This window comes from Gracilinanus agilis, chromosome 5 (assembly GCF_016433145.1).
Source record: "Gracilinanus agilis isolate LMUSP501 chromosome 5, AgileGrace, whole genome shotgun sequence".
NCBI lineage: Eukaryota > Metazoa > Chordata > Mammalia > Didelphimorphia > Didelphidae > Gracilinanus > Gracilinanus agilis.
Window position 1 is genome coordinate 213336048 of NC_058134.1, and position 27960 is coordinate 213364007.

The following is a 27960-nucleotide window of genomic DNA, read 5'->3' on the forward strand; positions in this document are numbered from 1 at the left end:
ACCTTTTCGCTTCTTTTACAATCTCTTTTGGGATACAGACCTATTAGTGGTATTGCTAGATCAAAGGGTTATGCACAGTTTTATAGCCCTTTAGGCAAAGCCCCAAATTGTTCTTCAGAATGGTTGGATTAGTTCACAGTGCTACCAGCAGTGTATTCATATCTCAACTTTCCCACATCTCTGCAAACATTTATCATTTTCTTTTTATGTCATATAAATCAATAGGATGAATATAAGGTGGTATCTTAGAATTGTTTTAATTGTATTTCTTCGGTCAATAAAGATTTAGAGCATTTTTTCATATGACTACAGATAGCTTTGATCTCTTTATCTAAAATTGGCCTATTCAAAAAAAAAAGAAGTAAAAATTGCCTATTCAGATTCTTTAACCATCTATCAATTCTACTGCTTTCCTTCTAACATTGGATACATTAGGTTTTTTTGTGTAAAACTTTTCAATTTAATGTAATCAAAATGATCCATTTTATATTTCATAATGCTCACTATCTCTTTTTTTATCATAAATTCATTTTCCATTTCTACAGCCATGCCCTTTTTATAGACTTTCATTACCACTTATTTAGACTATTGTGATGGCCTCCTCATAGTTCTCATCACTTATATCCTTCTTGCCATAGTTCTTTTGTTATTCTAGAATAATTATTTGTGTGCATAGATGTAGTTATATCACTAATCCCATTTCTGATAATAGCACTACTTTCCTCCTAATTATAAGTTTTAATTTCTTGGCATCTCTGAGGCATACTTTGTCCCACAGGATATATTCCTATTAAAGTTTGATTTTTGAATAGACTTTTAAATGATTGATTATGTAACGTTTGGCATGTAGTGCTTTGTGTTGATTTATCTCATCTAAAGTCATACTTTGTTGCCTTATCACTTCTGAAGATGACCCAGAATTCTTATAAGAGATGCAAAAAGAATGTGGTATAGTTGATAGGACACTGGACTTGCAGTAAGAAAATCCTAGATTCATCCTTCCCTAGATACTACCTTTATGACCTTGAGCAAGTCATTGGGTCCTCTGTGCCTCAGTTTCCTTATCTATAAAATGAAGAGATTGAACTTGATGATGACATCTAAATTCCTATCATTTGATATGGCCTATCAAACTAGAATATATTTGAGTATGTCAATTAGGTTATGGTTCTTTTGGCCATATAAAACAGCCTACAAAGACTAAGAAAGGTAGTGATTTGCATTATAGAAGAAAAAAGCCACAAAGATGGAATTATACCAAGGCAGAGGGGTTATCTCTTATGTTTAATCTTAATACAAGTAGAATTAGAGCTCTTCCCTCTGAATTTTTAGTCTTTAATGCCATTTTGCTTCTTGTTTTATGCTTTTTATGTTGTAGAATATAGCTCTTCATTGGTTTGTTTTCAGGATTTCGTGCACCTGAAGTTGCCAGAGGAAATGTAATTTACAACCAGCAGGCTGATGTCTATTCATTTGGTTTGCTGCTTTATGATATTTTGACAACAGGAAGTAGAATTCTAGAAGGATTGAAATTCCCAAATGAATTTGATGAGTTAGCTATACTTGGGAAATTACCGGGTAAGTTGTATTTCATAAAAAATTAATAACTTTTTTATATTTAAGGAACTCTACATTTATACTACATTAATTCAGCTTGACAAACCTTTATTAAGTACCTATAACAAGAAGGCACTTTGTGAAGTATTAAGATTCTAAAACGAATTTCAAAGATTTTTCATTCTACATTGTTAGTTCATTTCTTTAACTGGTTTACATAAATTCTGTTCATTTATTCTGTACTCCTTTCTCTGTTCATTTGCCTAGACCATTCATCATGCTTGATATACACTCCCTCCTCATCTTTGCCCTTGGAAATTTTTCTCTTCCATCAAAGCTTAGATGCTACATCCATGAAAAAGATCAATAATTCCTCCAGGTGGAGATGATCTCTTCCTCCTTAAATTTTCCTAGAATACTCTGTATAAATGGCTCCTTTATCCTACTGAGAGTCAAGTGGAAAGAACACTGGTTTTGAAGTATGAGGACTCGAGTTCAAATCCTAACACTCCCAACTGTGTGATCTTGTGTAATATGCTTAGGTTACTTGAACTTTGGTTTCCTTATCTATAAATTACTTCTAAGTTCTCTTCCATCTCTAAATCTAAATCTATGATCCTATCATTCTCTTTTGCATTCTAACCTGTATTGTATTTATTTGTAGCATATATTATCTTCTCCTGTTAGATGGTATGCTTCTCACCATGACCTCCATTCCTTCTACCCTTTCAACATTACCAATGCTCTCTTCAGGTCATTAACCTTGCTTATTTTTCTCTTTTTTCCCTTCCCAATTGATGGTAAACCAGTTTAACATCCTTCAACATCCTCTACTTTCAAATCCCTTTCTCCTTGTCGAGATATTGCTCATGACCCAGCCTTGGATTATTCCCACCATCCCATCCTCACCATGTCTCCTCCACTATATCCAATCTGTTGCCAAGGCCAGTTGATTTCACTTTTACAATGTCTCTTAAAGACTCCCCCTTCTCTCCTTTGGCACTATCACCACTCTGATGCAGGACCTCCTCACCTTGCTTTAGGACTGTCAAAATAGCTTGCTGCCTCAAGCCTTTCATCACACCACTTAACCATGGATGATTAGCTCTGCCCTGGACCCTTCTCATTCTGTACTCTTTGATCTTAATTCATCAGCTCCCATGAATTGAAAGATCATCTCTGTTCTAATGATTCTTAGATCATTTTGTCTAGTTCTAAATCTCTTTTCTGAACTCTTATCTCACATCTCTAATTGCCTCTTGGATAACTCCAATTGAATATTCCAGAGATATCTTAAACTTACCATATCAAAAACTGAACTCAATGTTTTCCATAAAAAACTCTCCTGTTATGTACTTTCCCATCATTGTCAAGGGCATTGCCATCCTGGGAGTCATCCTTGACTCTTCATTCTCTTTAGCTCCCCCCACCCCCATATCCAATCAATTGCCAAGTCTAGTTTATTTTGCTTTTGAAACATCTCTTGCATAAGCCTCATTCTCTCCTCTGATACTGCTACCAACCTGGGATAGGTGCTCATCACTTCATGTCTGTACTATCACAATAGCTTCCCTTTTGCTTTTCTTCCATCAAGTCTTTCCTCACTCCAATCCATCTACCACTTTGCTGTCAAATTGATTTTCCTCTTAAGCTCAAATCTGGCCATATCATCTCCTGTTGATAAATTCCAATGACTATAATTACCTTTAGAATTGGCTCGCCAAAAACTGTTATAAAAAATATTGGGGATTGATGATGATAATAGAGGCTATAAACTAGAGGCTTTGAAAGGTAAATAGGATTTTGGTGTGAGAGAGGGCACTCTTTCGCCCACGGCCTTGGTGTAAGTGCTGCTGGTAAAGCTATGCCTCTCCCCTCCTGACAGGCTTACTTAGTTGAGCCTGTCAGCTATTTCTTATAACAGTTGCCCAGACAGGAAACCACTGAGAGGTTATAGTTATAGCTAACTTCTCTAGTTCCTCAGTCTGGGGTTAGAATGGGTATTGAGGCTATTGGTGCGATATTTGAACAACAGTGAAATCTGACTGTATAAGGATCTCCCCTTCCCAAGGGCCTAGATATAATGACCACTCAGGAAAGGTATTTGATGACAAAACACTGTATTTGGTTCTAATCAGTGGGGTGAGGAACAAGGGAAAAGGATGAAGGATTTTGGAACTGTATTTGCTAATGCTCTCAACTATTGATCAGACTATTGGAATAAATCTAGTTCAAGCACAGTGCCTAAGACATAGTAGGTGTTTAATAAGTGTTTATTGAGTGATTAATTTAATTCAAACTTTTATTTATCTTAAGGCAATAATAATGAGAGTTATTTTGAATATTTTAGATCCAGTAAAAGAATATGGTTGTACTCCATGGCCTAAGGTAGAAAATTTAATTAAGAAATGTCTGAAAGAAAATCCTCAGGAAAGGCCAACATCTGCCCAGGTATTTGTTTTTAATTTTATATACAAATAGCCATCATTACATCAATTTATTGAGTTCTATCATATAAGAATAAACTTGGGGTTTTGGAGTGTTGGAAAAGTGTTACTAAACTTGATATTTTCCAAGCTAAAAAAGGCAAATATTTTGGCTTTAATTGTTTTTAAGGATCCTATTCTATATTTTTGTTGACATTTAATTTTTGCTATTTAAATCAACCTTTGACAGGTATTAACCACAGTAATTTTCCATGCTTGCTTTTGTAATACAATAATGACTTTCTAAATTAAATTACTTTTCATCTTCATCATTTCTATTGATTCTATAAATATTTTTCTCTATTTTATAGTAAAATAAAGTACATAAGATTGTCTTGTCTAAAATATCATTAACTAGAACCTATTGATCATTTTTTGGTATTTGAACCAATGTAGCTAAGCTTACATTAACTTCACATAACAGAGAATTTAACTTTTTAAACATATCACTTTAAAATATTATGACTCTTAAGTTTGTCTTTAGTTTAGTCTCCCATGCTGTGTAACTTTTTCAACAATCCTGGTCTAAAAAATAGAGCATAGAATTTAGTTTTGGTTTGTTGGTCTGTGATTCTCTATTCCTGATCGCCTCCTTTTTTTCAATAACATTTTTTCTAATTTCATGTTGAAATAATTTTAATATATTTCTTCACATTTTGAATTTAAAAAATTCTCTCCCTCCATCCTTCTCCTTTCCCTCTCTGAGATAGTAAGCAATTTGACAATGATATACTTGTGATATCATGCAATACATATTTCCATAGTCATCTATTATGGAAAAAAAAACACATCACCAAAAAAAGCTCATAAAGAAAATAAAGTAAAAAATAGTATTCTCTGATCTGCATTGAGATTCTTTCCCTGGAGTTGTCTTGGATCCTTGAATTGCTGATAATAAAGTCATTCCCAGTTAATCATCCTACAATATTGCTGTTACTGTGTACAAAGTTCTCCTGGTTCTGCTTCTTTCACTTTGCAGCAGTTTCATGTAGGTCTTTCCAGGTTTTTCTGAAATTGTCCTGTTAATCATTCATAAATTCTTCCCTTTATAGATCTGACAAGTAAACTGGTCCCCTAATTTGCTTATGGTATCACTCTTTATGTCTAAATCATGTATACATTTTGACTTTAACTTGGAATATGGTATCAAATGTTGATCTATACCTAACTTCAGCCATATTGTTTTCTAGTTTTCCCAGCAATTTTTTTAAAATAGTGAGTTCTTGCTTGAAAAACTGGGATCTTTAAGTTTATCAAACACTAGATTACTATAGTCATTTTATACTATTTATTGTATTCCCTAATCTATTCCATTGATCCATCACTCTATTTCTTAGCCATTACCAGATTGTTTTAATAATTAATTTAATAAATAAATTTGAATAAATATATGGTACAGCTAGACTACCTTCCTTCACTTTTTTTCTCATTAATTAACTTGATTTTCTTTTCCTTATGTTCTTCCAGATGAATTTTGATATTATTTTTTCTAGCTTTAGGAAATAATCACTTAATAGTTTGATTTGGTATGGCACTGAATAAGTAATAATTTAGGTAGAATTGTTATTTTTATCATATTGACCCAGACTACCCAAAAACAATGAATATTTTTACAGTTGTTTTTTATGATTTATTTTGTTTTTTATTTTTTAGGAAAAAAATTTTTCCATGTTTATATGATTCATGTTCTTGCTTTTTCTACCCCCACCCCCATAGCCGACTGGCATTTTCACTGGTCTCTTCATGTGTCGTCAATCAAGACCTATTTCCATATTATTTATAATTGTTCTAGGGTGTCATTAAGAGTCTACATCCCAAATTGTGTCTGCATTAACCCATGTGTTCAAGCAGCTGCTTTTCTTCTGTGTTTCCACTCCTGCAGTTCTTCCTCTGGATGTGGGTAGCATTCTTTTCCATAAATCCCTCAGAATTGTCCTGGGTCATTGTATTGCTTCTAATACAGACAGTTGTTTAGATATGACTTTATTTGTGTGAGAAGTGTTTTGAAACTGTATTTTGTCAAAAGCCTTTTCTGTGTCTACTGAGATAATCATATAATTTCTGTTTGTTTTATTATTAATATGATCAATTATGCTAATAGTTTTTCTAATATTGAACCAACCTTTCATTCCTAAAATAGATTCTATCTGGTCATAGTATCTGATTCCTATAGTATTTTGCTGTAATCTCCTTGCTAGTATTTTATTTAAAATTTTTGTATCAAGATTAAGGAAATTAGTTTATGGTTTTCTTTCTTTGTTTTTGCTCTTCCTGTTTTAGGTATCAGCTCCATATTTTAATCATAAAAGGAATTTTGTGGGACTAATTCTTTGCCTCTTTTTTTTGAAACCCTTCCCTTCTATCTTAGAATGAATACTGCATATTGATTCTAAGGCAGAAATGCAGTAAGAGTTTGACTTGGCAATGTGTTAAGTGACTTGCCCAGGGTCACACAGTTAGCAAATGCTGAGGATATATTTGAATCTAAGATCTCCTGTTTCTAAGCCTGGGGTTCAATCCACTGAGCCACCTAGCTTCACCCACCCCATTTGCTTCTTTTTCCAAATAATTCATACAGTATTGGAATAAATTGTTCTTTACATGTTTGGTAGAATTTCCTTGTGGATCCATGTGGCTGTGGGGATTTTTTCATAGGCAGTTTATTGATGGCTTGTTCAATTTTTTTTTAAGGAGCAACTAGGTGACTGAGTGGATTGAGAGCCACACCTAGAAATGGGAGGTCCTGGGTTAAAATCTGGCCTCATATACCTCCAAGTTGTGTGATCCTAGGCAAGTCACTTAATTTTAATTCCCTATCCCTTACTGTTCTATATTGGAACCAATACACAGTATAGATTCTAAAATGGAAGGCAGGAGTTAAAAAAAAACACAAATATTCTGTTTTCTCTTCTAATAATCTGGGCATTTTATATATTTTTAATATTTACCTGTTTCTCTTAAACTCTCAGATTCATTAGCATATGTAGTTGTACAAAGTAGCTTCTAATATATGCTTTAATTTCCTCTTTATTGATGGTGACTCCAATATTTTCATTTTTGATACTAGTAATATGGTTTTTTTCTTTCTTTTTCTAATCAAATTATTTTATTTGGTTCCACGTACAAAGAACCAGCTCCTAGTCTTCTTTATTGTTAATTGAATGATTTTTTAATTTAAATTTTATTAATCTCTCCTTTGATTTTAAGCATTTCCAATTTAGTGTATAAAGAGAATAATTGTTCATTTGTTCTTTTTCTAGTTTTATAGTTGCATGCTCAGTTTATTGATCTGATCTTTCTCTATTTTATTAATGTGTTTGGAAATATAATTTTCCCCTAAGTACTGCTTTGATGGCATCATGTAAGTTTTATTGATTCTACTGCTCCAGAATTCATTTGAAAGCATTTTTTATAGTTGTTTGGAAGTGAATTTGGAAGAACTCTGCAGATTTCTTCTTCAGTCCACCATCTTGATTTTTGAAGTCTTTCGCACCCCCCATTTTTAAGTTCATTTTACAACAGTCTTGAGTCATTAAAACAGACAAAAAAGAATAGATTAGAGATTAATTTATGAGATTTAAATTTTCCTTGATAAAGGTTGTATTTAGTTATACTTTCATAAGATTTCTCAAGGTAAAATATTTTAAATCAACTCAGACTGCTTTTGATCAATTTTTTCTCCCTGCAGGTATATGAAATTTTGAACTCAGCTGAATTAATATGTCTCATGAGATATATTTTAATACCCAAAATTTTTGTAGCAGAATGCATGGTTGCTACAAATCAAAGCAGCAAGAATGCAGTTATCTGGCTGGGTAGTGGGAACAATGATGCTGGACAACTATCCTGTCTTGAGATAAATTCTGAAAGACACACCTCTGAGGTAGAGATACTTGTTACTGATGCTAAATATTCCCAGAGTTATTTTTTTAATATTATTTTATTTTCAAATAATTTGGAACTATTGGGTAACCAGCTTGATAAATTGCTTAGCAAGAAATAGATGAATGCAGAACTATTTTCAAATAATTTTTGCAATTAAAATTTATTTCACTATTTTTTATGACTAAAAATTATTTTGTTGTGGCCTGATGTTACATCTGAAGTTTTAGAAAGTGCTATGTATATAATTAAAACCATATTAGTTAATCAGGTAATAAAGTTTATAGATAGAAGAGAAAAAAAATATATTACTCTGACCATTCTACTCTAACAAATATTGTACACGGCTTTTCTTTTAAGATCAGGATTGCATGACTCCAGTAATACAACATTCATTGAATCACACCCAGAGCCTGTTTTATTGATGTTTATTTTGTAAGGTACTGAATGCATTTTTTGGTTATTTAATCTTATCTTCAGACAGGGACAAAATGGTCAAATTTTATATGGTATTAAAGTTTTCCTTATTTAAACTGGCATTCAAAACTTTTTACAAAGTTTATTGTATTCCCTTGACAGGATGTGACAGAGAGCAGAATATTGTGTCTTGCCCTTGTGTGTCTTCTGGTTGAAAAGGAAAGCTGGATTGTAGCAGGAACACAGTCTGGTACCCTATTGGCAGTGAAGACAGAAGATGATAAAAAGAGCCACACACTTCAAAGAATGACTGATTCTGTTACTTGCTTATACTGCAATTCTTTTTCCAAGCAAAGGTATCTTGACAGGTTTGAATATAATTGGGGGGGGGGGTAATTTTCAACTGTCTACCTCTATCATATGCACAACACTCAGGGAAAGTGATGTTAACAAAATATTTTTTATCCTATTTTAACATATTGTAATCAGTTTGCATATACCAAAGAAAATAGATAGCTACTTTCCTAGCTGGATTGTAAGCAAGTTGGATTCTCAGTAGAACTGTGAGTTACTGAAGTTTGTTTTGGGAATTCTGCTATTTCACTTTACAATCCCGTTTAGCTTTTCTTGGCACTCCACCTGGGCATGTACACTAATGCTATACCAATTAACATGAAGCTAAACCAACTATTGTAATAATAGCTTGTCTCTCTAAGAGGTATTTATATTCCAACTCTTTAGTTGTCTTAAACCAGAGGAATGTACCAACATTCCTATGGTGGTGTTTAAGGCATAAGTGACTTAAAGTAGAGGTTGAAGGGGAGTAGGAATCTCATCAGCTCTTCCCTTTATAGTACATTGTGGAGTGTCTGATCTTATTTTTAATCAATATAGCAAAATCTTGAATTAAGGTCTGAGCATCTTTCAAAACAAAGACTCCACTTCACTCCACTCCAGCTTTGGTACTAAATTAATTTTTCCTTACTAATGGCCCTTCCTTTTCTTCTTCTCTTCTCTTCTCTTCTCTTCTCTTCTCTTCTCTTCTCTTCTCTTCTCTTCTCTTCTCTTCTCTTCTCTTCTCTTCCTCCTCCTCCTCCTCCTCCTCCTCCTCTTCCTCCTCCTCCTTTCTTCCTTTTTCTCTTTCATTTCAGCAAACAAAAGAATTTTCTTCTGGTGGGAACAGCAAATGGCAGGTTGGCTATTTTTGAGGACAGAAGCGTTAAGGTAAATATTAAATTAATTTTCTATGAGAATATGAATGTTTTATCTCTGCAACTATTTTTAAAATTCTTTGAAGATCAGGATTAGGGTGATGAAGTGGTTCTAGACTTCGAGTAAAAATCTGGGGTACATCCTACCTCTGCCTCTTTTCAGCTATGGCACATTCAGTGTAGGGCACTGAGCAAGTTATTTTGCCTCTCTGCACCTCAGTTTTCTCAACTTTAAAATGAAAGTTTTCACATAGATGACTTCTCGGGTCCTTTCATCTTATTCTATGTGATCTATGATCTTAATACTTATTCTTAATACTATGAACTTAATACTCTTAATACTAAATTTAATACTAGGTACCCATGGTACCTAGCCTATGGAAAACATTCGAAGAATTGACTTACTTATAAACCTGTAATTTGCTGGGATGGTGCTAGATAGTCTTGGTAGAAGAAATTTCCTTATCTGGGAGTTCCCTTTACCAACGAAATCATAAGTCTAATCCCCGGCTCTATACTAATTGGGTAATAATTAGCTATGTCTTAATGAGCTAAGTTAAAAAGACCAAAAGATAGAAGTTATTCTTTAAATTTAGGGGCACCGCTGACTCTGAGCAAGTACATTCTCCTATGCCTTACTTAATATTGATATTTAAAAAGTATCTCTGTTGTTGCAGTTATTAAGAAATCTTCTAGGATTATAACATACCTATGAAAGATAATTTGTTGGTTGCCCAGTGATCCAGTTTGCCTGAAAAGTAGAGGAGCAATAAAGCTAGATGACAAACATCTTTATTGTCTTTTTGACTCATGAAACCATATACATTTTGGACATCTAGGTAACAGCATCAAGGACTTTTGGAGCAAAAACATCTAAAGTTGCTATGAATAGCTGTAGAGCAGGGAGAGGCTGCAGGGATAAGAAAGCAATTGGGAGACCACTTCTCCTCCTTTCTGTAAGACTTTTGGGCCTGGGATACTGAGCTGCTTCCACCATGGTTGGGAAGAAGTAATAGTCTGGTGGTGGTTTGACCCACCTAACTCAGGTGGTCTACTTTGCCTTCTTGTGGGTGCCCTGTTGCTTCAGCTAGACTGGTTTGCTGCTCTGCCCTTGAAAAAGAAAAATGACTTAAACAGTCTATTTTTTTAAACCAATAATCTCTGGATATGTCCTTCAAAAGAAGTCAAAGACAGAAAGGTCCAGTACTAAACATAGCAGCATTTTTTTTCAGTAGCAAAGAACTGGGGAATGAAAAAAAAAAAGATAGTATATGAATGAAATATATTTTATGTAGTAAGAAATGAGGAATATAAGGAATTTAAAGATACACAAGAAGATTTTTATTAAACATACAAAATAAAATGAACCAAGAAAATAATAAATACAATATATTGTCATAATAATGTAAATGAAAAGATCACTAAAATGAAGTTAAATGAAATGTACTTCCTCATGATAGGAGGAGGGCAAAGAAGAAAGAATATTATACACATTGTTTGACATACTCACTTTATCAAATGTTTGCTTTTATTGTTTTTCTTTATCAGGAGAGAGGGAGAAAAATTTCTTCTTCAATCTAGGGAGAAAGAGGGATGAGAAATAACCATAACATAAAGATAAAAGAGAACAACAAAGCTTTTTCTTTAATTATACTGAATTTTAAAATAAATAGATAAATGAGTTACACTGAATTAGGGGGCAGCTGGGTGGCTCAGTAGACAGAGAACCAGGCCTGGAAATGTGTGGTCCTGGGTTCAAATCTGACCTCAGACACTTCCTAACTGTGTGACCCTGGGCAAGTCACTTAACCCCCATTGCCGAGCCCTTACCACTCTTCTGCCTTGGAACCAATGAACAGTATTGATTCTAAGTCAGAATGTAAGAGTTTATAAAAAATTAAAAATTAAAAAAAATTATGATGAATTAGAAAGTAAGAACGAATTATTATCTGTATCATTGGAGTAAGTGCCCATACCATATGAGTCAGCCCTTTGTCAACAAGCATCTGTATGCCAGACACCATGCTAGTAGCTGAGAATACAACTGCAAGATAGTTGCTGCTCCCAAGAATTTTACATTCTGCTCGACCTTTGATCAGTTTAAGGGTAGAAGAAAGAAAAATAATTTATTAAACACCTACCATGGTACAGGCGCTATGCTAAGCACTTTAAAAATATTATTTCATTTGCTTCTCATAACAACCCCTTGGAGTGAATTGCTACTATTATCTCCATTTTATGTTTGAGGAAACTGAGGCAGACAGAGGTTAAATGAAGAACTATTAAAACAAATCACCAGTGACTATTCACACAGAGAAATTGTTGAATTTGGTCAAAGAGAATTGAACTGAACTTCTATTAAATCTCTCATGTTATAGCGCTTTGGATATAATTGGTACTCAATAACTATGCCAATGAAATACAAATGTCCAAACTATACTTTTATATATAGTGATATGAACACTTTTTCATAATTGAAGGAAAATGTTGATGTTAATTCATTAAGCTTTATAAGAAAAAATTATACTAATATGTAGCAATTAGAATTCTGCTTTTGATAACTATGCTTCTAGCTAACTAACCTGTAACATTTGGTTTCTCAGATGATTTATTTAATGTAATAAAATACATGTTCTACATTTTTATAACCCAATGGAAATGCTTATTGGATCTGGGAGCGAGGGAGGGAAAGAAAATGAAATATGTAGACATGGGAAAATATTTTTAAAATAAATTAAAAAACAATACATGTTCTAAGGTTTAAGATTTTACCTAAATAATATAAAACAGAAACTAAATAGAGTATGTTGGGAGCTTGTTAAAGAATGACTTAGGGATTCTGGGGAGATGGTGGCTTAGATGGAGCAAATCTTAAAACCTCTGCACCCTTTCCACACCAAGATAGAAAACAAAGCTCTTCAAGAAGAAAGAGGTCCAAATCTAACAACAGGGCAGAGCAGGAGGGGTCCTACTGCTAGACAACTCAAGAGGTACACCAAAAAAAAGGCTTGAATTCTTGAAGTGTTGGGTCTGAGGGTATAGAAGGGGAATCCCAGGACCCCTGCCCCACAGGCTGTGCAAAGTCTCCAGTAGCCCCTGAAATCTCCGGGTGGGCAGGTGCAGCAGCCTGGAGAGAGGGCCTTTCTGGCACCGGATTTGGGGAGTTGAACACAGGCACCGGGAAGGTGGCTAGAGAAGAAAGTCAGAGAAACACAGCAAAAATGCTCAGAAGATGGCAGCTTAGATGGAGCAAAACTTCAGACCTACTTGCTTTACAACACCGAGAAAGAGAATAGAGCCCTTGAAGAGGAAAGAAAACTAAGTCTAATAGCAGAACAGAGCAGGGAGACCCTACTGCTGGAGAGTTCAGCGAAAACACTCTATTTTGTCCCCAACCCCTTTTTTTTCCCTTTTTTTTCTCTCTCTCAGGTTTTAGCCTCAGAGCACATTAAGCAATACAGACTAATCCACTTCAGGCTTAATCCCATCAATTGAACAGACAAGAAGTCATCAGAGGGTAGGGAAACTCAAACACCCCTTCTCCATAGACTGCAGAGAGTGTAACTACAAACCTCCATTGCCAGCTGGAGGAAGATCTTTCATCAAAGTTCACTAAATCCATCCCCTTAAACTATCAGAACAGAAAAGGAAAAAATATGAATAAACAACAGAAAAAGAGAAAAGAAATTACAATTGGCAGCTTCTTTCCAGGAAGCAAAAAAATAGCAAATGAAATAGAAGATCATGAAGCTCCAGAGAATTGGACACAGGCTTTGGAAGATCTCAAAATTCAATTAACTCAAGAACTTCAGGAACTCAAAAAGTAATGAAGAGAGGCTGAAGACAATTTGAAAAAGGAAATACATGAACTAAAACAAGAAAATAAAGTCTTAAAATCCAAAATTGACCAGTTCAAAAATGAAGCAAAGAAGGCAAAAGATGATCTACAAAAAAAATTAGAACACAAGGATAAAGACAATCAAAAATCCAGGGATGAAATTCAGTCTTTAAAAAATAGAACTCAACAACTAGAAGCAAATGACTTCACAAGGCAGCAAGAATATATAAAACAAAATTTTAAAAAATGAAAAATTTGAGGAGAATATGAAACACCTTATTGATACATTGATTTAACCAAAGATCTGGAGGACAGAGCTAGAAGGGACAATTTAAGAATTATTGGTCTACCAGAACATCATGACAAAAGGAAAAGTTTGGGCATTGTCCTACAGGAAATTATCCAAGAAAACTGCCCTGACATTCTTGAACAAGAGGGAAAAGTGGAAAATTGAAAGAATCCACAGATCACCTCTTACATTCAATCCACAACTGACCACTTCCAGGAATATTATAGCCAAATTCAAAAACTACCAGACTAAGGGAAAAATATTACAAGCTGCTAAGACAAAGCCATTCACAGGATCAGGCTGCATCTACATTGAAGGTCTGGAAGGCATAGAATACAAAATTCCAGAAAGCAAGAGAACTGGGTCTACAACCAAGAATCAACTATCTAGCAAAACTGACTATATTTTTGCAGGGGAAAGTATGGTCATTCAATAAAATTGAAGATTTCCAAATATTCATAAAGAAAAAACCAGACTTAAACAGACAGTTTACTGTCCAAATACAGAAATCAAGAGAATCACCTAGAAGAAAACAAGATATTGGTAAATGTTAAAAATTTTTATTATCAACAGAGTAACTAGAAGAAGTTTACTTAGAGGTGTTGTAGATAAATTAATAAAGTAGGTTGTACATGTTTAAGATTAGGTATTATTAGGAGGCTTATCAAGCAAAGCTGGAGAATTCTAAATGGAATGGGGAATCAGGAAGTGGCTCTCTCTCCTGGGATGGACTCCATGTTGGCTGAGTGCAAGTTGCTGCTGACCAACTGACTGAATGGAATACCTCAGGGAAAGTGGAGTTTGTATCCTGTTATCCTGAAGGAAGAATCATCTGCCTGTGGGAAGATAAGTCAAGAATGTCAAACCTGACCTGGGCTGCTGGTCATCTCAGGCTGGTTTAACTCCCTAACCTTACCCATCTCAAGGATTACTGGCTGAGGACCTGGGAGAGCTGTATCATTGCTGGAATTGGACAGGACTCAGCAGTGGGGATCCCACTTCTATCCCTGATAGTCCAGCTGTGCCTTGATAATGCCTTTAGTTCATTATAAATAAGTTCCTTCCCTGAACCAGAGACTTGCCCATAGGTTGCTAGAATAGACATCCTTTTCCCTTCCTTCAAAACCAAAGTTAATCTAATTAAACCTGTCTTTATAAATCTTTGGACCCAGGCTACTCACTTGTTAGTTTCACAGACTCCCAGGCTAGGTGGATCTGTGGTGGCAGTTAGTCTCAACTGCCAATCCATAATCTCTCATTCCTTGTTCTTTGGAGGGGTTTGTGGTTTCCCAGTTTGTTTTTCCCAGTCTGTTGCCCTGTACTGTCAGTCCTCAGTCCTCTTTCTCCCCTTTCTCTAAACCTAGTAATATTTAATTTACCCATAAAAGTTCCCCCATAAGAGAGGGAACAGTGACAAACTGTATAGGATGAAATGTCAAGAGATATAGATAGATAGATAGATAGATAGATAGATAGATAGATAGATAGATAGATAGATAGATAGATAGATATAGATATGGGGGAAGGAAATAATATTAAGAAAAATGGGGAAACAGACAAAACGGAGTAAATTTATATTCCATAAAGAAGTGTGCGGAGTGAATAGGAGAGAAGGTCAATGCACTGGAAGGGTAAAAAGGTTGGAGAGAGGAAATACTTAATACTTAAGTGAATTGAAATTAACTTAACGAGGGAAGAACAATCAGATCCATTGGGGCAGAGAATTGATTTGCACCCTATAGAGAAGTAGAAGGATAACAAAAGGATTGTGGGGAGGGAAGCAACACCAGGGAAGGAGAGGGCGGGGAGGGGGGGGTAACTTAAAAAGGCCCCAAAGAGGAATAAGAGGGGAATAAGAAGGGAGAGGGGAGAAAGGGAAGTACAATAAGGGAGGGGATAAGGGGAACTGATTAAAAACAAAACACTGGTATAGAAGGAAATAGTGAAAGAAGAAAGGGTAGGACAAGGAGAGAGAATCAAAATGTCTGGGAATACACAGTTGATAATTATAACTCTGAATGTGAATGGGATGAACTCTCCCATAAAACAGAAGCAAACAGCACAGTGGATTAGAAACCAAAATCCCACCATATGTTGTCTACAAGAAACACTCATAAGACAGGCAGACATACATAGAGTAAAAATGAAAGGCTGGAGCAAAATCTATTGGGCTTCAACTGAGAAAAAGAAGGCAGGACTTGCAATCATGATTTCTGACAGTAATAGGTCTGTTTAAAAGAGATAGGGAAGTAATTACATCCTGATAAAAGGCAGTATAAACAATGAAGAAATGTCAGTACTCAACATATATGCACCAAGTGGTATAGCATCCAAATTTCTAAATGAGAAGCTAGTAGAGCTCAAGGACCTCAACCTTCCCCTATAAGATCTAGACAAATCAAACCAAAAAATAAATAAGAGAGGTGAATGAAATCCTAGAAAACTTAGAGTTAATAGATATAAGGAGAAAAATAAGTAGGGACAATAAGGAATATACCTTCTTTTCATTGGCACATGGAACATTCACATAGATTGACCATGTACTAGGATATAGAAACATGGCAAACACAAAAAAGCAGAAATAATAAGTGCAACCTTATCAGATCTTAATGCAATAAAAATAATCATTAGCAAGGATACATGGAGAGGCAAACAAAAACTAATTGGAAATTAAATAATATGATTCTCCAAAACCAGCTAGTCAAAGAAGAAATCATAGAAACAATCAACAATTTCATTGAAGAGAATGACAATAATGACACATCCTACCAAACTCTGTGGGATGCAGCCAAGGCAGTACTCAGGGGGAAGTTTATATCCTTGAGTGCATATATTAACAAACTAGTGAGGGCAGAGATTAATGAATTGGGCATGCAACTTAAAAAATTAGAAAGCGAGCAAATTAAAACTCCCCAGATGAAAACTAAATTAGAAATACTAAAAATCAAGGGAGAAATTAATAAAATCGAAAGTAAGAGAACTATTGAATTAATAAATAAGACTAGAATCTGGTATTTTAAAAAGACAGATAAAATAGACAAAGTACTGGTCAATCTAATTTTTAAAAAAGTAAAGAAGAAAACCAAATTAATAGTATCAAAGATTAAAAAGGGAGACCTCACCTCTAATGAAGAGGAAATTAAGGCAATCATTAAAAACTATTTTGTCCAGTTATATGGCAATAAATATAGCAATCTAGGTGATATGGATGAATATTTACAAAAATATAAATTGCCTAGGTTAACAGCAAAAGAAATGGAATACTTAAATGATTCAGTATCAGAAAAAGAAATTGAATAAGCCATCAAAGAACTCCCTAAGAAAAAATTGCCAGGGCCTAATGGATTGACAGGTGAACTCTATTAAATATTCAAAGAACAAATAATCCCAATACTATAAAAATTATTTGACATAATAAGCTAAGAAGGAGTCCTACCAAACATGGTACTGATTTGAAAGCCAGACAGACCAAAAACAAAGAAAACAACAGACCAATCTCCCTCATGAACATAGATGCAAAAATCTTAAACAGAATACTAGCAAAAAGACTCCAACAAGTGATCATGAGGGTTATCTATCATGATCAGGTGGGATTTATACCAGGAATGCAAGGATGGTTCAACATTGGAAAAACCATCCACATAATTGACCATATCAAAAAGCTAACAAACAAAAATTACATGATTATCTCAATAGATCCTGAAAAAGCTTTTGACAAAATACAACACTCATTCCTATTGAAAACACTAGAAAGTATATGGATAGAAGGACCTTTCATAAAAATAATAAACAGTATATATCTAAAACCATGAACAAGCATCATATGCAGTGGGGATAAATTAGAAACCTTCCCAATAAGATCAGGAGTGAAACAAGGATGCCCATTATCACCTCTATTATTCAACATAGTACTAGAAACACTAGCAGTAGCAATTAGAGAAGAAAAAGAAATTGAAGGTATTAAAATAGGAAATGAGGAGACTAAGCTATCACTCTTTAGAGATGATATGATAGTCTATTTAAAAAATCCTAGAGAATGAACTAAAAAGCTAGTAGAAATAATCAACAACTTTAGCAAAGTTTCAGGATACAAAATAAAGGCACATAAATCATCAACATTTCTATATATTTCCAACACATAGCAGCAGCAAGAGTTAGAAAGAGAAACACCATTTAAAATCACCCTAGACAATATAAAATACTTAGGAATCTATCTACCAAAACAAACACAGGAATTATACAAACACAACTACAAAACACTTTCCAAACAATTAAAAGTAGATCTAAACAAATGGAAAAACATTGATTGCTCATGGGTAGGATGAGCTAACATAATAAAAATGATCATTCTACCCAAATTAATTTACTTATTTAGTGCTATATCTGTCAAACCACCATGAAACATTTTTATGGAATTAGAAAAAACTATAACAAAGTTCATTTGGAAGAATAAAAGATCAAGAATATCAAGGGAAATAAAGAAAAAAAAATGTGAAGGAAGGTGGCCTAGCAGTACCAGATATTAAACTATACTGTAAAGCAGTGGTCATCAAAACAATATGATACTGGCTAAGAGACAGAAGGGAGGATCAGTGGAATAGACTTGGGGTAAATGATGTCAGCAAGACAGTGTATGATAAACCTAAAGAGCACAACTATTTGACAAAAACTGTTGGGAAATTTGGAAAACAATGTGGGAGAGATTAAGTTTAGATCAACATCTCACACCCTACACCAAGATAAATTCAAAATGGGTGAATGACTTGAATATAAAGAAGGAAACTATAAGTAAATTAGGTGAACACAGAATAGTATACTTGTCAGATATCTGGGAAAGGAAAGAATTTAAAACCAAGCAAGAGTTAGAAAAATTACAAAATGTAAAATAAATAAATTCAATTACATTAAATTAAAAAGGGGTTGTACAAACAAAAGCAATGCAACCAAAATCAGAAGGGAAACAACAAACTGGGAAAAAATCTTTATAACAAAAAAAACTCTGACAGAGGTCTAATTACTCAAATATACAAGGAGCTAAATCAATTGTACAAAAAATTCAAGCCATTCCCTAATTGATAAATGGGCAAGGGACCTGAATAGGCAGTTTTCAGATAAAGAAATCAAAAGTATCAATAAGCACATGAGGAAGTGTTCTAAATCTCTAATAATTAGAGAAATGCAAATCAAAACAACTCTGAGGTATCACTTCACACCTAGCAGATTGGCTAAAATGACAACAGGGGAGAGTAATGAATTTTGGAGGGGATGTGGCAAAATTGGGACATTAATGCACTGCTGGTGGAGTTGTGAACTGATTCAACCATTCTGGATGGCAATTTGGAGCAATGCCCAAAGAGAGCTAAAAGAATGCCTGCCCTTTGATACAGCCATAGCATTGCTGGGTCTGTACTCCAAAGAGATCATAGGGGAAAAGACATGTACAAAAATATTTAAGGTGCTTTCTTTGTGGTAGCAAAAAACTAGAAAACGAGGGTATGTCCTTCTATTGGGGAATGGCTGAACAAATTGTGGTATCTGTTGGTGATAGAATACTATTGTGCTCAAAGAAATAATAAACTGAGGAATTCCATGTGAACTGGAAAGACCTCCAGGAACTGATGCAGAGTGAAAGGAGCAGAACCAGAACATTGTACACAGAGACTGATACACTGTGGTAAAATAGAAAGTAACTGACTTCTGTACTAGCAGCAACTCAGTGACCCAAGATAATTCTGAGGGACTTATGGAAAAGAACGCTACCCACAGTCAGAGGAAGAACTACAGGAGTGGAAACACAGAAGAAAAACAACTGTTTAAACACATGGTTTGATGTGGACATGATTTGGGATGTAGACTCTAAATGACCACCCTAGTACAACTATCAATAATATGGAAATAGGTCTTGATCAGTGACACATGAAGAAACCAGTGGAAGTGCTCATCATCTACAGAGGGGTTGGGGGGGTTGGGGAGAGAGAGTAAGAACATGAATCATGTAACCATGAAAAAGTTTTTTCTAAAAAAATTTTTTTAAATTAAAAACATAAAAAAATTAAAAAATAAAAAAATGACTTAATACTTTAGTTTGATGTCAATGTTTTAGTTTATTCTTTTCTGAATTATTAGTATTGGCTTTAATCATTTTGCCCATAGATTTCATCCTAAGACGACTTTGATTGTTTTTTACTGGATTTAAATGATCTATGTGTTATATTTCTGAGAGTGTCTTTTCTTCCCTTTTTTGTTTAAGGATGAAGGAGCTCCTCCTTTGAAGACATTAAATATAGGAAATGTAAGCACTCCACTAATGTGTTTAAATGAATCCATCTATTCATCAGAGAAAAACATAATCTGGGGAGGATGTGGCACCAAGATTTTCTCACTTTCCAGTGATTTCTCCATTCAAAAATTTATTGAGACAAAAACCAATCAACTGTGAGTTATTTTTAGTTAAACCACACATTTATTACTTTCCTGATGTTCTGTTCTTTTTAATTATGCTGATTATAATTCTATTGCTAATTATTTAATAACAATGAAGATGAGAGGCAGTATAGTACTGTGTATGGTTTGCTGGACCTGAAGATAGAAGGCTGGGATTCAAATCTTGGTCTTGTTATTTTGTGGTTATGTGACCATGGTTAAATCTAAAACTCCTAGTTACAAATATATAGCATTATGTATCTTGGGAAATTTCAATACAGACAAAAATCAAAGCCTTTGATATGTTGAAAACAGGATAACCTAATTTCCAATGTTTCTGTGATGTTAACTATTAATAGAATGTTGAATCTTCCAAACAAGCACCCCTAGAGACCTTGTTTTGTAGTTTTCAGTTTGTCATAGCAGTCTTTAGATGGCTGTATCAAGTATCTCCAATGATTAAAACTCTAGATACTGATTGTTGAGATGATTCAGTTCAATTTAACAAACATAGTTGATTGTCTACCATGTGAAAAGCATTGGGAATACAGGGGCAAAAGCAGAATAGGAAGCTACTAAGGAAGAAGGGGAAAAGAATAAAAACATAAAACTAAACCTAAATTGATGTCTTCTTCCTCCTATTTCAGCTGGCAAGTTGTATTTTAACTTTAGAATATGTGTAGGTTTTTATTTGGTCATTCATTCATTTGATAATAATTTTAGAGTATTTACCATGTGTATTTGTTATTATAGTCTTACTCTGTCTCCTTTAGAATAATAAACCTCTGGTGGTACACTCTATAAGATTTCAGAGTTTAACTAGGGTCCTTTAAGTTATTTTGGCTCAGAGTTTTGAAAGTCTCTGCTATCAGCTGAAAAACCTGTATTCTTTCCACAGCTTACTCCTTCTAACAGTCATTTAATTAGTGCATCATCATCATCAATTAATATTTATTGAGGACCTGCCCGCTATGTGCAAAAGCTTTGTACTCTTCTTCTTGTCTTATAGGTGACTGCCTTCATAGCAAAACTCGTGATTCTTAGTTCTTTTCTTTTTTAAAAAATTCTGGGTTTTTTTTGGTGTGCTTTTTGTCCCTAAGACTTGGCTTAGCAGTAACACTTAATATTGCGGGTTTGTTTTTGTTTCTTTTTGTTTGGTTGTTTTTTTTTTGCTGCCAGAACTTTTCCTTTCTTGATTATATTTCCTTCTACTCTTTGTATACCAATTGTTGGGGTAGCATGTAAAGGCAAGCATATAAAACACCTCTGAGCTGAATATGGTAATTACTCCCATAAAGGTTGGGACACAATACACACAATAATAAATTTTAAAGGCCTAATGATTATCAGAATGTCATTTAGTCCAGTGCACTCCCTGATATTCTTGCCAAGCTTCTCTAGGATCATATTGTCAATTAACTCCAATAGAGATTATGTCAAATGTAGTAAAAATCTCCAGTTAGCAGATCTTTAGGCAGCATAATCAGGAAGCATCCAATCAGACACTGTTTCCATTTCTTCTCCCTCTGTTTGCCAGAAAGCGATAAAGAAAATTCTCCAAATATTAGGTTTTTTTCTTAATGTTAAGCTTTAAGCCAGCTTTTACACTCTCCTTTTTCACTCTCCTCTCATGGCACTTCTTAATTCTTCTTCACTTTCTGTCATCAGTTGTATTATCTGCATATCTGGAATAGTTGATATTTCTCCTTAATTCCAATTTTTTATTTGTCCAGGCTAACATTTTATATGAAGTATTCCACATATAAGTTAAATGAATAAAGTGACAACATATAGCTTTATATTACTCTTTTTCTAATCTTAAACCAATCATTTGTTCCATGTTTGGTTCTAACTGTTGCTTCATAGCCCCCATACAAGTTCCTCAAGAGGCAACTAAGATGATCTATCTGGTCCTTCCATCTCTTTGAAACCATTTTATATATAGGATAAACAGAAACTAATTAAATGAAGGACAACATTACAATTAAGAAGATTGGAAAAAGCTTCCTATAGAAAATGGGATTTTAGTTGAAACTTAAAGGAAGCCAGCAAGGGTCAATGAGGAAGAAGAACATTCCAAGTACAGGGGACAGCTAGAGAAAATTTCCAGAGCTGAAAGATGGGTTGTTTTTATTTATGGAAAGACAAGGAAGCCAATATCACTGGATATAAGAGTGTGTGTGGAGGGGGAGAATATGGGGAGGATTAAGGTATAAAAAACTGGAAAAAGTGAGAAGGAATACTGGCATTGGTTTTAAAGGGCTTTGAATACCAAACGGGAATTTCTGTTTGATCCTAGAGATTATAGGGAGCCATTGGAGTTTATATAAGGGAAAGGTTGGCATTGAATAGACTTTAGAAAGACCTTTTAGCAGTTATGTGGGGGTTGGGTTGGAATAGGGAAAGACTGAGACAGAGAAACCAATTAGAAGGCTTTTGCAGTAGTCTAGGTGGCACCTAAAATAGTGGTATCTATGTAAATAGAGAGAAGGGGAAAGTGTTCAAGAAATGGGATGTTTGAAAAGACAAGATCTAGAAACTGATTGAACCTGTAAGATTGATGAATCAAAAATGACAAATCTGGGCAATTGGAAGAACGGTGGTGCCCTTGATAATAATTGAAACATATTGATTTTGAGAAGCCTGTGAGATGTCCAGTTTGAAATGTGTAAAAGAAAGTGTTCTCAACTCTGGAATCCATAAGGATGAACATGCCTTGAGGACAGGAACTGGTTTTGTTTCAGCAGTTCTTATCAGTGTCTGGCACATAGCTACTAAAAAAAGAACTTGTTGATTGACCTACAAACTAACTGATTTGAGTTGTTCTGTTGAATTTAATCTTCAGTTCTATCAAAAATGATAAATGCTTAAAATGGTTCAAGGATTTATTTAACGTTTTATATCCATAAAGAAAATTCTCTTATAAACTTAAATATAGGAGGAAACAAATAACAACAGACTCTTGTTTTATCATAGGTTTTCTTATGCAACATTCAGTGATTCCAACATCATTTCAATCGTGGTGGACAAAGCTATCTATGTGGCTAAGAAAAACAGTCATTTTGTTGAAGTATGGGACAAGAAGACAGAGAAACTTTGCGTACTCATAGACTGTGTGCAGTTTTTAAAGTAATTTTCCATTTTAAAAAATTTCATGTATTATATAATCCTTTGGAATAAATATCCTTTGGAAGCTCTTTTCAATGTCATATAGTTCACATTTTATATAGACAAAATTAAAGAGAATGGTCATATTCTTGAACCTTTTGAACACTAAATATTATTTTAGGCATATACCTGGATTTCATACCAATAATGGAAAATCCTTATATCTGTTGGTGTCACATATTGTTATTGAGTAACCACTTTATAATAGGCATTTAACAATAAACATGCCTTGTGGGATCTTAGCTATGAAATAGCCAAATTTGTGAAATATTGAGTAACTTCATGACGAGGTTCTGTTGTTTCCTATCACTTTAAAATGTTTTCCTTCTTAGTCATCATTTCTTTCCTGGAAGATATGAAGGACTGTATATACAGAAGTCCCAGGGTTTCTGTATCTTCTATTTGAAAATATTATGTAAAATTATTCTAACTTTTCTTTCATTTCCTTAATTACCTTTATGATGAAACAGATTTTATACTGGTTCAAGTCAGAATTTAAAAGGCTTATGTTGATTTCTTTACATGATCTAAAGATCATGGAAAATATTTTTTTTGAAATCTCTGTGGAGGTCTTTCAAAACTATGAAGTTTTCATTTTCCCCATTATTGGACAGACTTCCACATTAGAATTGATTTATGCTCCTTTAGTTCCAGTAAATCCCAACTTCATCTTACTTATTTTGAAGTTTCCTCTTATTTTTCGATAAATATTTCCAGCCCACTTACTGAAGCCTATTGCTTTTTTTTTTGGCAGATTGAGTTTATATAAAATAGTTTAGAAACCTTTAAAAAGTTTACATGATTTAGGTATATAAAATGCAATGTTTAACCTGTTGAAACTTTTTTTTTCATGTTTTCAGAGAGCGTATGGTAATATTAAGCAAGGAATCAAAACATAAAATGATTTATTCTGGAAGAGTAAAGACCCTCTGCCTGCAAAAAAATACTGCCCTCTGGATTGGTACAGGAGGAGGTCACATCTTACTGGTTGATCTTTCAACACATCGCATCATACACATAATTCAGAACTTTTGTGATTCTATCAGAGCAATGATGACGGTCCAGTTAGGTAAGTTGAATTTCTTTTCCTTTTACCCTAAGAAACAAAATAATTAAAGGTTGTTTTCTGTATTTAATCCATATATTTGAAAATTAAAAATAGGATAAGTAGGTACAAAAGAGTCAAAAGATCCCACCAGAACAAAGAATAGCTGTTGGCATACATTCGAGGTGAATGTAATATGATATTAATATTCAAATTTGCCTCTTAAGTTTTCTGTTAGCAAAAGCTAAAAGGAGAATATTCTGATTTGTAGTTTAACTTCTTTGCAAAAAAAAAAAAACCAAAACAAACCGTACAGTCATCTATTTTCTTAAGATCATAATTAAGCAAAAATTTATTCAGCGTATCTTTCGACCCTAAGTCCAGTGTTCTTTTTATTGTAACAGACATTCTCACATCCAGCTCTGGAATCCCAGCTCCCAGTAATTCCCATTGTTCACTATGCTGTGCTGCGCTTTCATTTTTTGTTATAGTTTCAAATGTCTATCATCACGGAGAGCATTACCAAAGCATTGGACTCTGACTCAGAAGAGCTGGGTTCCAGCAACCTCAACAGAAGTGACTTTTCTGGGTGACATTAGATAAGTCACTTCACACTTTAGAACTTTACCTTTTGCATATATAATTTACACTATTTGTGTAAATTGTCTTTATACTAACAGCTTCTTTGGGTGAGGAAAAGCCTTATCAATTGGAAAGTGCTGTATGTTCATAACTCCTCAGGTTTGTATACGACCATTTCAAGGATTCCAAAGAACTTTCTCATATGCCATAATAATTATTCACAGTCATATGACACTTTCTGGTTGACAAAGCATTTTCCTCACAATGACCCTGTGAATTAGGCAATGCAAGCGGCTATACTAATTTTGCAAATGTAAACTGAGGCATAAGTGACTTGTTCATGGTCATATAGACAGTCTAAGAGCTGAGAGTCATCCCCAGATCCTTTTATGAATAATTCTGGCTCTTTTTCTACCATATTATACACCTTTCTCACAAAATCCCTGAGAGAGGAATTGAGTCTAAATTTATAATTTCATTGGTATAGGGAACTCCAGGTAAGGAAACTCCTCCCAGAAATGGTGCTAGCATCTTCTCTTATGGAGTCGTTTATACCATTCGAGAGATTAAGTGACCTGCCCTAAGTCCCAAAGCTAGTACCAGTCAGAGGGCAGCCTTGAACCCTGACCTTCCTGTCTTCAAGACCAGCTCTTTATCCACTACACCCAGGTGCCATTGTCTGTGACACAAGGCAAAGCAAACACGATACTTATTTTTAATATAAGGAAGCAAACTCTCAAAGTTTTAATAATTTGCTCAGAATCACTTTGCTTGCAAATGACAGAGCATTATTTTTCATTTTACAAGCAACTTTTCAGTAACACATCTATTTTAACTTAATTTAATTAATTAAACAATTTATTTTCAGGTAATAGTGATAACAGGTTTTTTTTCTAATTATATTTTTCCTGTTTGGCATCTGTCTGTGATCTTTATTCAGACAAAAATCATATTTATGTCTCTGCAGGAGTTATGCTTAAAAACTTGAATCATGCATTTGCACCCAAGGAATCTATCAAAAAATATACTTTCTGCAATATGTAAACAGATTATATCTCTTCTTTAATTCACAGGAATGATTTTAACAGGCATTTAATTTCTTGTTTTCTTTTGTGTAAAGGGAGCCTAAAAAATGTCATGCTGGTTTTGGGGTACTGCCAAAAAAATAGTGAAAGTACTCAGCACCAAAAAGGTAAGGTCCAAGAGAAAAATAAGTCCTTTATTCAGAACTATAACTAGAAAATCTTTCCACTTGGACAAAATCTATAGGTTTGAATAAATTAACATATTATATGTCAAAAATATCATCATATATATTAAAATTGCACCTGTGAGGTGAATATAATCTTGATTATTATTTTGTGTTTGTATTTATATATCAATATATCATATATTTTATCATATATTTCAGATCTCATTTGTAATATTGCATTGAATTCTTGGCAGCATAGTTCAAGGACATTGATAACCTAGAGCGTTCAGACAAGGGACACTAGAATGCAGAAGACCTCCAATCCATGATATAGGAGGATAAGTTGAAGGAACTGAGTATGTTTAACTTGGAGAAAAGTCTGGAGGGAAAGAAAGGAACATGGAGTTGATTGATCTAATTAGTCCCAGAGAACAAAACTAAAAGCAATGTGTAGAAGATGCAAAGAGGCAAATTTAGTTTTGTTGTCAAGAAGATGTCAGGGTGGAGGTGGAGGTAAAATGGTAGAGAAGGTAAAATGGACCCATTTGCTCTCTACCAAATTACCCTCCAAAAAGCTGTGATATAATGCCTCAGAACAATTCTGGAATACCATAGCCCACAAAAAGATGGGGTGAAGTGACGTTTCAGCCCAAAACAACTTAGAATGCTTTCATGAAACATCTAGTGCACCCAGATGGAGATGGAACACAAAGCAGCACTGCCAGGGCAGGCTTCACCATGACAATGGACCCTGGGCACAACTGAAGCAGCAGCAAAGGCTTCCAGAACTCTCAGCCGTAGATGTAAGAGTTGGGTCAGACAATGACTAAGAAGGAGATTTCAGGGGTCCCTTTGCTGGCTCTGGTATCATTACCCATACCCAGGTAGCAGTCCTGGGATGAGGCTTCAGGGTAAAGAGAACACTAGCACACACCAGTGCTTGAGAGCATAAGGGAAGAAGAAACCCTGGTCCCAGTTCCAAGGGGTAAAAGAGTGCTTGTATTACGTATAGACCCAAACATAGGCTGGGAGTGAACTAAACACAACTCTCCTTAAATCAGACCACCCTGGCAGAACTGAAAGCAGATTCCTCAGAGCCAACCCTGAAGACAGTTACACAAAGAATTTGAAGCTTGGAACAATGCTTCCTTCACCACAGTTACAGAGCCCAATTTTAATAGTCTTTTAAATTAAAAGAAAAAAACTGGGAAATTAACAAATAATAAAAAAAGAGACTCAACAAAGAAAGTTATTTGGGTGACAGGTAAGACCAAAACATAAACTCAGAAGAAGACAACAAAGTCAATACTATTACATCCAAAGTCTCTTAGAAAAATATGAATTGCTCTCAAGACCAAAAATAATTAATGGAGGAACTAAAAAAAACTTTTTTAATCAAATAAGAACAATATAAGAGAAATTGGGGAAAGAGAGTAATATAGGAAAATCAAGAAAAAATAGTCAACTGCTTGGTCAAGGAGACAAAAAAATACTGAAGAAATTAATACCTTAAAAAACAGAAGAGGCCAATTGGTAAAAGAGGCATAAAAAATGTACTGAAGAGAACTTAAAAGGCAGAATTGACCATGTGGGAAAAGAGGTATACAAATTCACTGAGGAAAATAACTCTTTACAAAGTATAATTGGCATAATGGAACAGGAGATATAAAAGTTTGCTCAAGAAAATCATACCTTAAAAATTAGAATTGGGCAAGTGAAAGCTAATGAGTCCATGAGACATCAAAAAATAATCAAAGTCAAGAGAATGAAAAGATAGGGGGGAAATGTGAAATATCTTATTGGAAAAAACAGACCTGGAAAATAAATCCAGGAGAAATAATCTAAGAATTATTGGACTACCTGAAAGCCA

At 34.3% G+C, this 27960-nt stretch overlaps 1 protein-coding gene across 1 annotated transcript in view; it reads left to right on the forward strand.

The window, feature by feature from the left end:
• Nucleotides 1-27960, forward strand: part of LRRK2 (leucine rich repeat kinase 2) — a 178579-nt gene that overhangs the window by 148919 nt on the left and 1700 nt on the right. The window contains exons 40-48 of the mRNA XM_044679106.1: nucleotides 1408-1578; nucleotides 3908-4008; nucleotides 7732-7926; nucleotides 8505-8698; nucleotides 9494-9566; nucleotides 19931-20115; nucleotides 23080-23232; nucleotides 24132-24340; nucleotides 26019-26090. Coding sequence (XP_044535041.1) covers nucleotides 1408-1578; nucleotides 3908-4008; nucleotides 7732-7926; nucleotides 8505-8698; nucleotides 9494-9566; nucleotides 19931-20115; nucleotides 23080-23232; nucleotides 24132-24340; nucleotides 26019-26090 — 1353 coding nt within the window. The remainder of the gene's footprint in view (nucleotides 1-1407; nucleotides 1579-3907; nucleotides 4009-7731; nucleotides 7927-8504; nucleotides 8699-9493; nucleotides 9567-19930; nucleotides 20116-23079; nucleotides 23233-24131; nucleotides 24341-26018; nucleotides 26091-27960) is intronic.